This window comes from Camelus bactrianus, chromosome 29, assembly GCF_048773025.1.
Source record: "Camelus bactrianus isolate YW-2024 breed Bactrian camel chromosome 29, ASM4877302v1, whole genome shotgun sequence".
Lineage (NCBI taxonomy): Eukaryota > Metazoa > Chordata > Mammalia > Artiodactyla > Camelidae > Camelus > Camelus bactrianus.
In genome coordinates, this window is record NC_133567.1 from 24,041,817 (window position 1) to 24,054,706 (window position 12,890).

Genomic DNA, 12,890 nt, shown 5'->3' on the forward strand with positions numbered 1-12,890 from the left:
ACACATCCATAACAGCCTTAGAAAAATAAAGGTTATCCTTTGCTTAAAAGCCTTCTACAAGTAAAAATAAACTATAGTGTTAGTTGGCTCAATCTTGTAGGTTTTTATATGCTGACATGTTCCAAAAGTACAACTCTTTTATCTGTGAATATTCCTTTAAACTTTTTGAGAAAGATTTCCAAATTTCCAGGGATTTCAAAGACTTAACACAAACAGTTCTCTGTCCCTCTAGTCTACTGTTTATTGCTTCAGACAATTAAACCCCCGTAATTGTCTGTTATTCTGTTTCAGAGATCCTCTGTTGTCTGTGGATTAAAATTTATACCTTTAATTTTTTGGTGCACAGATGCATCTTGATTTTTGCACAAGAGAACACATTTTACTTTATTCTCAATATGCTTTCTTAATACTTCTGAAAATTCAGATGACTTTTTGGGTCTATTGATACGTATTAGACGTGCTTTTTCAGGAAATACTTGTTCAGAACTTGATTACATGCAGCTACTTGATATTCTAAGAAAAAATAATTTATTAAAATATTAAATATGAAAATGCTCATCGTTACTCTTGTTTTCACTCTGTGAGTCAGTTCTCTATTCGTGGCCTCACTTTACTATAGTCCAATCATTAAAAGAAAAAGAAGGAGGAAAAAAATCCTTAAATGGAGTTCTGCCAAAAAACTTTTGATATCAAAATTAACTCCTTTGATTACATTTACCTAGACAGTCATGATGAATGACTTTAATCAATAAAATTAATTTCCAAAAAATTTTCCAAAAAATAATTTTGATTTTTGTCAAGTGGTGATGAAATCAAGTGGTAACGTATCTTATGTTCATGGGTACTTGCCTGAAACCCATTTGAGGTGGTAACACTTCCTGTTTCTGTCCTTGGTCACAGCCATATGCATCTAGTCATTAGTTAAACAGTTCTCCAGTTGACATGGCCAGTTAAATATATTTGCTATTTCAGGCAAATAGACAGGAGATTTGGCCTAAATTCCTTTAGGGTTTTCACTTTCTGTTTTATATCGATTAGGAAGACAGAGACAGTAAAAGCTATCTACTCCTGTAGATCACAGCCTAACTACCCATCATATATGTATGTATATCATTCATTGAGTAAAAGCACAATGTCTATGAACAATTTTTCTGTTCTCTTATTTATTGAGTTTTTTTTTAATTACAACACAATGGATTGATGGTAAATACAGAAGATGGCAATAGTATAAAAAGCCATTTAACCCTTCCCTAGGTTAAGACACTTACAGCAGACAAAAACTGCCCCACCCAAAAATCCCCTCCTTGAATGGAAACAAAATAAATATAAATTAATAAATACAAAACAAATCACTGCACAGCCCTTAACGCTATGATTGCCATGGCAAGAACCATGCTGATGATTCTAGCTTGTGACATTTTTGTGGTTAAAGGTTGCCGCAGCAGTCAAAGGGTTATAGCATTGTAAACATAAGTACTTGGTGGAAAAATCTAGTCATGTTAATGGTCTACAGCAATGAGATTAATATCATGACCCCTTGACCTTTAATGACGCAACATTATAAGGAATTAAAGAGCTAGTAGCTTGGTGAGCTGTTACATAGACTAGTCAACCATCGTATTTAACATGTGCTATGAGGCCTTGATTCACTGATAAAAGACAACTGGTGAATAATAAACACTATTCAATGCATTGATCAATAAATCAATGAAAAAATTAATTTAAGCACCACAAAATTTTGCCTGATTATATCTGACAGTCATAATACACTTTAGCACCATTTATGTAGCCTTATATTTGCACACAAACAAGCTTTGTGTTTGTCAGTAGAAGCTATCTGAAAAAAGAAATATATATAGATATGCCGGATTTAAGATGGTATAAATGTATAGAACCCTATGTGGGCAAAAAAAACAAAAACAAAAAAAAAAAACCCACTAACAACTTGCAAACCTTAAAACTCATTCAGCAAATAAATGTGTTATTTGTTTCTTTCCTTGCACACAGAAGACTCCATATTATCAAACACTTAATGAAACAGCGTTGAGTGTAATGTGAGCAACCCAGACATTTCAAGTTAGATTTTAATACTCTCTCCATAACCAAAAACATCATGGGGAATTAATAAAAGTATTGTCAAAAACCAAAAGATAACAGCCTAAGTATTTAATTTCCTAGTGTTTCTCTCTGCTTCACAGTTTAATGTTATTTAAATAAAGTCTGCATTAAATTCCTTCAATTTCCCATAACCGCAATATAGAAAAAGATGATTTTCATAAGAAGCTATAAAATGTGTATTCTTCACCCAGGAGATAACTTTCCTTTGCAATTGCTTGCATCTAATTCTGTGCAACTTTTTAAAATATATATGGCATTTATTTGACCAACTAAATTTATGGGAGCTTGCCCCCCTTAATCTATCTAGTAAATATATGTATATATTTACTAAATATACTATATATTTCCAAATCTATATTACCAGATAGCTCATATGGATGGCATAAATTGCATTCATTATCATATCGATCCACTATTAGAATCAAGATAATGTTAATATAGGTTACAAGTTTTAAAACATCTTGAAGATATGTTTCTATACTGACAAAGCAGACAATTCTCTCTATGTCAATAATTGATTCTTTTAAAAAACCATCAATAGACTATGGACTAATTAGATTTTATGTTTTATTAAAAAATTAAGTTTATTAAAAGTTATATAAGCACAAAATTGAACTAGTAAACGCCATTTACTTCCCTCCTATAATATAAAAACAAACTATATTGGTTTAAAATTATGTACCTAAACAAAAAAAATCTTTCAAGACTTCTAAGCCTGAAGCAAATTTTTATGGGTGAATCTCTAAAACCCCTGAAAATAGAGGTTCACAATGGAAACGCTGATGCAGTCAAAACCAATGCAGCAAAAAGCTGCCACTATAATGCCCCCAATTCTCTTATTCTCACTCTTTTGAACATATATGTAATTTACACATAAAGGGAAATAGGCCAAAGAACTGAGGTTTTAGGCTTTTATGTACCCGTGATGCGCCTTAAATGGAACACTGTATTCTGGTATCTTCTTTCCTATGTAGTTACTCAAGATACATTCACCAAAAGCAAACTCCCTTAGCTGTCTTATCAACAGACAACTGCCTTCACCCTCAGCATTTCACTTTTCTCAGGGGAATAGCTCCAGCAAAGTTAGAATCCAACGCAAGAGATTGGGAGGTCTGTGAAATTTATAGGGCCAAAGTCTTTGCATGAAACTTGTGAAGGAAAAATAAACAGACAAACAAAAAAAACCAGCTGAGGAGCAAACACATAATTTCAGGCACCACATCTGATGCTGTTCAATTCTGGTTCACACAAAAGGAAAGGAAAATCAATTCTGTTTAAAAAAAAAGAGAGAGAGGGCAAGGTATAAATATACAGAAATCTACAGGAAAGCAAATATAAGCACGGACTGCATAAAAGAACACAAAATAATACACCCCTCCCAACCACCTGTAGTTTGGGGTGACAAACAGAAAGCAAACAAGTAATTTCAGAACTTGAGGGATAGAAAAAACACAAAAAACAAACAGAAAAACAGGCACACACATGCTCGTTTGGAAATCATGTCTGTTTGGAAGTAACTAAATTGTGAAATAGTGTATTTTTTAATATATAAAGGAATAATGGACTCCATGTCAGAGACAAAAGGAGTAAGTGACAAAAAGAACTAAAAACCTAATTTTATCCAGGCAATGTTACATACTGAAGAGCTGTGAGAAGAAGACAGCTAATAACGTGGCCTCTGTGGTGTTATTTCAGTGGTAGCAAAAACTATGACATTGATTTAAGGACTGAATCCGTCATTCAAGGAAAGTATGTTTTGCCTTCGCAATGGGGTTGTCGAAGAAGAGAGAGGGGACAAGTTCAAACTGGCATTACATACGAGCAAATGAACCATGCATTCTGGTGACCTTTCAGATGGACAGCTCATACCAAGCTTTATTCATCTACGTCTTGGCAAGAGAGGCCAATGTAGAAACATACATTCATATGAAAGGTGGCAAGTTACAAGCAGGACCAGATCCTGTCCTAGGAAGTAGCATCCTGCTGTGCAGTCACTTCTCACAGAAGCATCACCGTCTATGAGGCATGTATAGAAAAGGCCTGTGTCAAAGAGTATTTAATCTGGGAGCCAACCTAGCTACAGACCAAGTGCGACAGAAATGTCTGGGTTGTGAGTGACATCTGTTCACGGATAAAAAACAAGTGGATAAGATACTCAAGAAACATCTCTAAGTCAAAAAGTTAGTCATTTTTTGCATGTTTACTAGTCTCTCCTGGTTTTTCTATATGAAATAAGGGTTAATGACCTCTTGCTCTGAAGCTCAGTGGCCTAACATGATATGATTATCATATTTTCATATTTATATTTAATTGATTTTCTTCTCCCTTCTTAAAGGGCATTATAAATAGCTCTGTAGCAGAGCATGTGGCAAAGTGATGGGAATCAGCACAACATTCTAGTTTATGACGTCTTTGTCCTGCTCTGTCCAGTGGGCTATTGAAAGTAAGGACTTGAGTGCAAACTTGAACGTTATTCCCAGTCCAATGTTAAGAAGATACCTTTTAAGACATGCTGCTCCTTGAAGAGAAAAGGCATAGAATTTTCAGAAATCTTCAGAACTAGCTTCCACACATAACTTTTTATACTTATTATGCGCTGGCCATGAATTACTGGTTATGTCCTCATTTTCCATAAAGAGCTTTAGTTACGAGTACCTGTGACGTGCTGAATTACAGCACTCAGGATCTTACACCCTTACTTAGCATAAAGAACTAGCATTGGTGTAAAACATGATACATGTTATCCAGTTATAAGCTCACAACTGTGTTTAAAAATTGAAGGCTGATGCTTCAGTATTCTACCAGAAAATTGACAGAAATTTTACAATTCACAGCTGCTTTTCACTCAATTTCTGTGAATTTGTCAGATCAGTGTTCATTCTTAGGCTTTATATACTATTGGTTTAAATGTCAAAGTAGATACATATATGAAATGTTGAAAGAGATATTTGCAATTGGATGTTACTAATCTTACTTGAACTGTATCATAATCATTTCAAAAATTACACCAAAGGAAACAAATGAAAAATGATTTGAGTACTAATCGAAGACAAAGGTTACGACCACATGAGACCAGAACGCTAAGGCAACTTCTTTGCTATTCTGTCAAGTGTTTTGTGTTATATGATTATTGAGGTAAATTTCTATCCTAGGGAAATGGCTTTTCTCAGGAGATTCTAACATTATATCTATATATATATCATATATATATATAAAATGTTATATATATATATATATATATATATATATATATATATATATATATATATATATATATCTTTCCAGTTGAGGTTACTGAGCATCTAACTTTGACACTTTCGGCCTAGAAGGCAGTGCATGAGTATCAGATGTGTTTGCGCAGGGTAACAGCTAATGACCACTAATTATATACAATGATGCATCACATACTCATCACTAGCGTGAAGAGTTTGAAGTTGAATTTTTTCTACAATTTTCATACTTGCTAAAGGAAAATTTCCAGTTGTATTAAGGAATGCTATAGTATGTTTTTCTATTTTACAAAAGACTCATTTTTCCTTTTCCTTCATTTCCATAACAAGAAATAGAACATTTAGTTTTCCTCCTTATGGTGTGGTGCTATGCCTGCTGCTGCATTCTTTATTATATGAAGTGTTAATTTTTAAATATGACTTTTATGGTGTCATTATGGTACCCTACTAGGCAACACAGACTCTATAACATAGATACATATGCCCTGGCAGTCATAACCTGCAGTCACAGTAAATCAGCCAGGAAGGTACATGAGATGCAACAGAATGGTTAGATTCTCTACTATTATGGACATGAAATCTTTTGTGATAGCGTAAGACTGTACGCACAGCTATTTGTAATAGCTCATCTGAATTTAACGTTTTTGGTTTAGATGGCACCTTCTGGTTGACATCTGTGATATTTTGGAATGTGTTCTTGAGAGCATCAAAAATTAAATGAACTCTCTGCTCTACTTGCTGAAAAAGATGTTACCACCATCCACAAGGCTGTTTCGGTTTATGCTACAATCTCACAGACTCAATGCTATCAGTCAATCACTGCCTTTATTAGTTCCTGGAAATAATTCCAAAACTTAAAAAAACAAAAATTTTTTTCATGACTCTTGGGTTAATTCAGTCTGTTTGATCATAACATCTATTCCTTTTCAGGTAGCACATTGAATTTAGTCAATCTGGACATATTGGTTATTCTGCTGTAAGAGCCACAAAGGGTGGGTGTGCATTTGTAGCATCCTAGAGATACCAGCCTAAGACATAACACTTGGAAGTATTATATTACAATCCCTAGGATCCAGTATATATGCTTCATCCGTGTAGTGGAACTACCAGTGAAACTGGGCAGTGTTCTTGTCTACCACATTGTGTTTCTTTAATTACCCACAGAAAGTGAATAAAAACAAGTATATAGTATATGAAACAGACGAATTATGTGTCAATAGAAAAAGATTACAAGCAACCTGAATAGTAAAAGTAACATTTGCTTGTTTCAGTAAATCAGTCTCTATCCTTTATTACTTAGTAATTATTTTTGTAAATTATTACTTAGTAATTTATTACATCTGACTCAGAAAAGCCTTGCCCTCTGATTTATAACAGAAGTTTTCTTTGCTAGTATCATATAATGTTTCTCTAATTTATCCGTGTTACCTTTGCAGTTGTAAAGAGCGTCTGCATTTAACCTGTTTCAAATGTCATGTTGCAGACACTTTGTTCTGAAACAGGTCAATGGTTAAGTTCACAACCTCCTCTACCGGCCTAATGTGGATTTATAGAGAATACAGACTGATGGGCTATTTTAATACTTCATTCAGTCTAGTTAATAATATATATAGAACAGTAATATTTGGGTAATATTATAAACTATATAGTTAATTTATGTTAAAAACATTACCTTGTTTACATTTGGTTGTATATTAAAGTAATGAGAAATAATGAAACACAAGGAGAATTATTTTTTGTGATTGTGAATGTGTTTTCATTTCAATTTCTGAAACTCTAGGTCTGAATTTTCCATGCTGTCAGTGATGGGATGATGAAAAATATTTGATAGGTTGTGTGATATTGATACTGAACTGGTGCATTATATTATTTTATTTATTATTCACATTGTTTTTGAATCGTTATTCTTATGCGCCAGGCCAATTAGTCACTCTCCCTTTCACTATTCCATTAGGATTGACATATTTTCCCCCAATTCCAAGTGGAAGAAAAGTCAGCAACCATACTTACAAAGTGCCTGGTGTACAATACGCAAATAGAATCCCAATATTTGTACTTAATGTCTTCTTACCTTGCAGTCTCACAACCTGAAATTTTAAATGTTCTAGTAAAGAGAGAAGCCATACACATGCCTTTTCTTATCACATAAATCTCATCTCATATTCAAGTAAATATAGCCCAACACTCATCCATGACACTTTCAGAGTTCAAGCATAATGACAGAGTCTTTCCTTTCTTAATGCATATGGTTATTTCCTAGCCCTTATGTACCCATAGTCTTATGATGAATCAGGATATTGTGACAAATGAGTTAAGAGGCAAAAGATTGCTTCTTTAGTTTCTTTCTCACTTTAGAGGGAAAAAAAATCAATTTTCAATGCAGGTGGATAGAATTCTGCCATGATTTGCACGTGTCCCAAAAAAGGCATATTTCCTCATTTCAATATTTAGCAGAATACGATTCCCATTTTCCACCCCCCTTGGCATCAAGGTCCTAAAAAGATTAAAACTTCCCACAAGCAAACATTGTTTAAATGATCTTAATTATGTGGTCCTCCATGCTCAGTAGAAGTGACTAAGTCTTTATAACACTAGCATCGTCTCGAATGGAAGCACTGAAGTAAAGCTACAGGGCTGATCCTCGTCCTCACCCCTTGCTTTCTTGGCCCTCTCTTACATCGTCTCCATCATCCTGTCAAAATACAGTCTGCATTGCATAACGGTTTGTTGTAAAGTCATTCCTGTTTTTTAACTGTTCTTTCTTAGCCTTACATTATATATGTTCTGGTTATAAGAAATAACAATCTGAAAGGCTTTGCAACATGCCATCCATGATTACAAAATATTTTCCCCAACCAAATCACAAACATGTAGTTTTACCGAAAGGCATTCTAATTTTCATGCTTTGTTGAGTATAAATACAAATTCAAGGCAGCCAGACTATCCATTTCCAAATAAGAATGTACACCTACACTCATTAAAAATCATCTGGAAATGTGTATTATTAGCAAATGAGTAAGAAATTTTCACTCGTATAAAATTCCATCTTTATATAAAAGCCACACTGGCCATTCAAGTATTTTGAGGTTTTCTTTTTTTTTCCCCTATAGTTTTATATTTGTACTAAAATGATGAATTTAGACTTGAAATTATATTAAAGGGGAATTAAAAGTCAGTTCTAATAAGAGGGCATTTTTAAAGTGTGCATGAGAAGAGCAAAGTGTTCATCTGCGGATCCACCAGCAACACCCTTTCCCCCTCCACTCTAAGGAAACAGCTCATGCTTACTAGGTTTTCAGAGAACAATTAACATTCCAATGGAGAAGCAACACCAGATTTCCTTCAGTTTGTGCCAGTTTGCAAGTTAAAGGTCAAAGGGCAAAGACATAGAACAGGACTCTTCAAGGAAAATTTTCACAGAAGACAATGTTTAAGTTGTTGTTAATGACAGCCAACAGATCAATAATCAAGTTCAAGGCAAGCTATTCATTGTTTCAAAAGCTAATACCCTCAAAAGCTGGCTTTCACACAAAGCCAATGTCTGACTCCTGGGTGCATTCGTCCTGACCATCTCTAATAAGTTCACAGCCCAGTGGCTGCAAAGCCTTTCACTGCAAGAAGCAGCTCCTAAAAACCAATAAAGAGGTCTGTCAGTTGCTGACTTTTCTCTAGGAAAAAAATATTGATCCAAACCTGCTTTGCAGGTCACATGAAAATGACAATACTGCTGTTAGGACAAATCACACTCAACAATGAAATGCTTTGGTGGTCTCTCGGCTCTGTAAGCGATCAAATGGATGGCTAAATGCCAGAAGCCACACTAACCCTTTGAGAACTATGGTATGACAGTAATAGCTCATACACTGGAAGACACCCACTCAGAGTCATCGTCGGAATTCATTTTCTTAAGATGGCAGTGCTAAATGCATGTACCACGGCGGACTGAATTTTCATGCAATGGATTTTAAAACAGAAATTCAATGTCTCCAACAACAACAACAACAACAACAACAACAACAACAAAAAGGACAGGCTGTTATCATCAGTTGTTCAAAGAAAATTTCACTCTTACAAGATATTTAATAAAATACCTTTTTATTTGCCAGAAAATTTTTGGCAAGTAACATCATTTCTGTTTGTTATAAATGCATTTATGTCGTCCTGTAAATCACTTAAAAAGTACATGGGGTTATGGGATATCTGTTTTAAAAACCTGGACTTCTTGGACCTGTGTCTGATTTCACCAGTGCCCAGTTCTGTAATTTCCCAGATTAGCAAGACTGAGGATCCTAAGACTCTGAAAGCTGGTTTGATAGTTCTCAAAGGGTTACACCAATGTATTGCTAGTGCCACATATCCTGATAAAGTAACTGCACTTTAAACCACTTTCAAGACACACTGCTTCCTGCTCCACTTACGACGGGTATCCCTGACCGACCCAGGGAAGGCCTGGGGCAATGGTCTCATGCGATCTGGGGAGGTCATCACAATGACGCAGGGGAAAGTGGCCAGAAGGGGTTTAGAAACACTTCAAAACAATTCAAAGGTCCTGCCTGAATACGGCTGTGAATATAAATGTGATGAAACATTCAGGACTTAGCTGAGAACCAGCTGTATAAAACGAAAATTTGATGTGTTATTAAGGCTGTTACTATATTGCAGATATTTTGGCCCCTTGTTGGTTGGAAATGGCTGTGCCGACAGTCTGAAGTCCTACATGTGTATTCCAGGTCTCCCACCTGACAGAAGTGAAGCGTAGGAGGCCATCCATAGCCGTCAGAGAGCTATCTTCTTTGGAGACAAAGCTGTTTTGGGTCTTCACACTTTCCTGAAAGTTCAATTGTGGGTGTTTTGTTTAACCTCTTTTTTTTTTTTTTTTTAATTTTCTTTGCTTTAAAGCAAAAATTCGTGGGTTTTTCCATTTTGTTTTTTTCCCCTCAGAAATGGGCTCAGATTTCAGAAAAAAATAAAAAAAAAAACATAGTGTTAGAAACCTTTAAGAAGAACCTCTTCTTCATTTTTCCTCTTCTTTAGTTAATCCTGACATTTACTGGGCATTGAGCGTGCAGAGGAAAGGCCTAGAACTGAATGACAAAGAAAGACAAAGGACTGAGGGACAGCAGACTGTGCATCATGGAAGCTTCCCACGAGTGCATTTCCACTCATGTGCAGGACCAGCGACCCTCTGGGTTTGAAAGGGCAGCCCCAAAACAGGCTGCCCCAAGCCTGCTCCTAGCAAGGAAACAGCATAACAGCTCTTGTCTTGAATCTCAAGTTACCACAAACTCCTGGAAAAGAAAGAAAGGGAAAGAAACCCCTACATCACACCCACTCTTGCATAGAGCGTTTACAGTACAGTATGTGGCGGGGCGTTCCTTTCCTCTTGAACTGGAACACAGTGTAAACCAAGACCAGGAGGCATAAGGCCAGGATGCAGGGGATGACGATGGCTATGGCTTTCACAGTGCTGGCTGTGTTGTCCAGTTTGATGACAATGTCTACATCGTCTGGCGGGCTGTGTCCTTCTTTGTCTCTGTCTGTTGGTCCATCACAGCCCATAAAATCCTTGAGGATGGATCTGGGATATCCAGGCTCTACCTTGAGTATCTGGTTGTTGAATTTCCAATACTCCTTTCCTTTGTAGAAATACGTAAAGCCTGGGAGGGGAGGAAACACACACACACATACATAGGAACCACTTATTTGTGAAAGTGTATATGTATCAAAATTTAAGGAAAGAGGCTACTTAAAAGATGTAATTTCAGGTCACTCAATTTTTGGAGGAAGAAAAACACTCTTTCCAGCTCAGCTGTCTGTTGTCATGGATCTGACTGTTGGGCTCCAGGAACTGTGCCCTCAAATGCCTAGGAAAAGCTCAGCCCAGAGAGGGAAATGTGATTTGCACACGGTTGTTGAAAGACTATGCTGGACACCTCTTCTCCTCTAGACTGTAAACAGAACTTTATCTTATCGCTTGCTTATAGGATTGCTGGCACAGAATTTATACATTAGTGTGAGAATATCAACTTATATTGAGAGATGCTGCAACGAAAGCCCTGTTTGCCCTCAGATGGCCACCGAGGAAACCCCACAATATGTAATAAGGTGGCTTCTCCGTGGAACCTCTCAAGGGAAACTTCTAATCATCTTAGTATCAGGAATTGTATCCTTCCCAAAAAACACGTTTGCTTTTCCCATTTGGAACAGAAATCATCACACGTCATAAATCATGACACTAGAGATGATTTCCTTTGTCTTCTAGGAATTTTAATAGGTAAACAGGAATTTTGCTGATTTTGTGCAGTTTTCATACTCAGCCCTGGCTCATGTCCTCACTCTTCAACTTTCTGGTTTACTCAGCTTATGGTAAATTTTTATCACCTAGTCATATTTTATAGAACTTCTAAAGCCACTATCAATTCTTTCACAGTAAAGGATTAATAACATAAATAAATCTATAATTCTGTCTTAATATTTCCAACGAACATATATTCCTTGGGGGAGGAGTTGGTATATGGAAGGCTCAAATAGCCAGCAACACATACAGTTTATGTCCCACAACATTATGGATGCAGATAATAACTTTGCAACGTTATGACAATTAAACTACAAATAAGTGTGTTTTTCATAGGACTATTCTCTAACTTTATGTCACTTTGGTTGGGTACAAATTCAGTTTTTTTCTTTCTGTCTATAGCTCCTTCATTCATGTCAAGTTTCTTTGTGATTTCATTTTAATTCTTGCTTTCAGATAAAATTCAAGAAACTAAGGAGAAAGGTGGTACTGTTATAATCACTTAAAAACTATATTTTGGGAGCTATCAAATTTTGAATAGTATGCCTACTTTTGAGATAATAATTATTAATTAGGTTTTCCCCCCTATATTAGTGATCCCTTATTATGAAAGAATCATGGTGTTAAAATCTTAGTAAATTGCATCTTTTAATCCTCATAAACACGCTGTCAGGTAGAATGAACTACCTGTACTTTTCAGGCAGGGATACTGAGGCTCAGAGATAAAACGACAAGCCCCAGTCCTGGTGAAGGCAGGATTTAAATTTTGGTCTAGCTTTAGAGCTTAGTGATTTTTCTAAGACTGGATCCTCTAAAGAGTTTCGTCTTTTAACAAATACTCCTTGGTTAAACATCACACCTTGTGAGTATCACTCCTGAAATCAACAACAACAAAAAACTCTGACATCTCTCTAAAGATTCCAGCCAGGATAGACCATCACTTCAGGTCACTTCATTCTGTTCAATCACATAAAAATCTGCTGTTGCTTTTAGTTCTGAAGGGCAGTTCTGCAATCAGAGCAAACTGCCAAGTGAAAACAGGTGTATGTAGATTCAAATTTTTCTGCAGGGAGCTGGTACTTGATCAGGCTAATGAAATCCAATGCAATTACTCAACAAGTTGGATGAAGAAATGTTGAGGACCTGCCAAATAACAGTGCATTAGATGATCATAGCTGAATAATGACATTGATCTAGAATTAAACAGACCTTCAAAACAGGGGAACACACTTCTTATATTTATAAAC

General features: G+C 35.8%; 1 protein-coding gene across 1 annotated transcript in view; it reads right to left on the reverse strand.

Moving 5' to 3' along the window:
• Window positions 1–1,145: 1,145 nt before the first annotated feature.
• Window positions 1,146–12,890, reverse strand: part of MMP16 (matrix metallopeptidase 16) — a 283,386-nt gene continuing 271,641 nt past the window's right edge. The window contains exon 10 of the mRNA XM_010952046.3: window positions 1,146–11,005. Within this exon, the coding sequence (XP_010950348.1) occupies window positions 10,671–11,005 (335 nt within the window). The 3' untranslated portion in view covers window positions 1,146–10,670. The remainder of the gene's footprint in view (window positions 11,006–12,890) is intronic.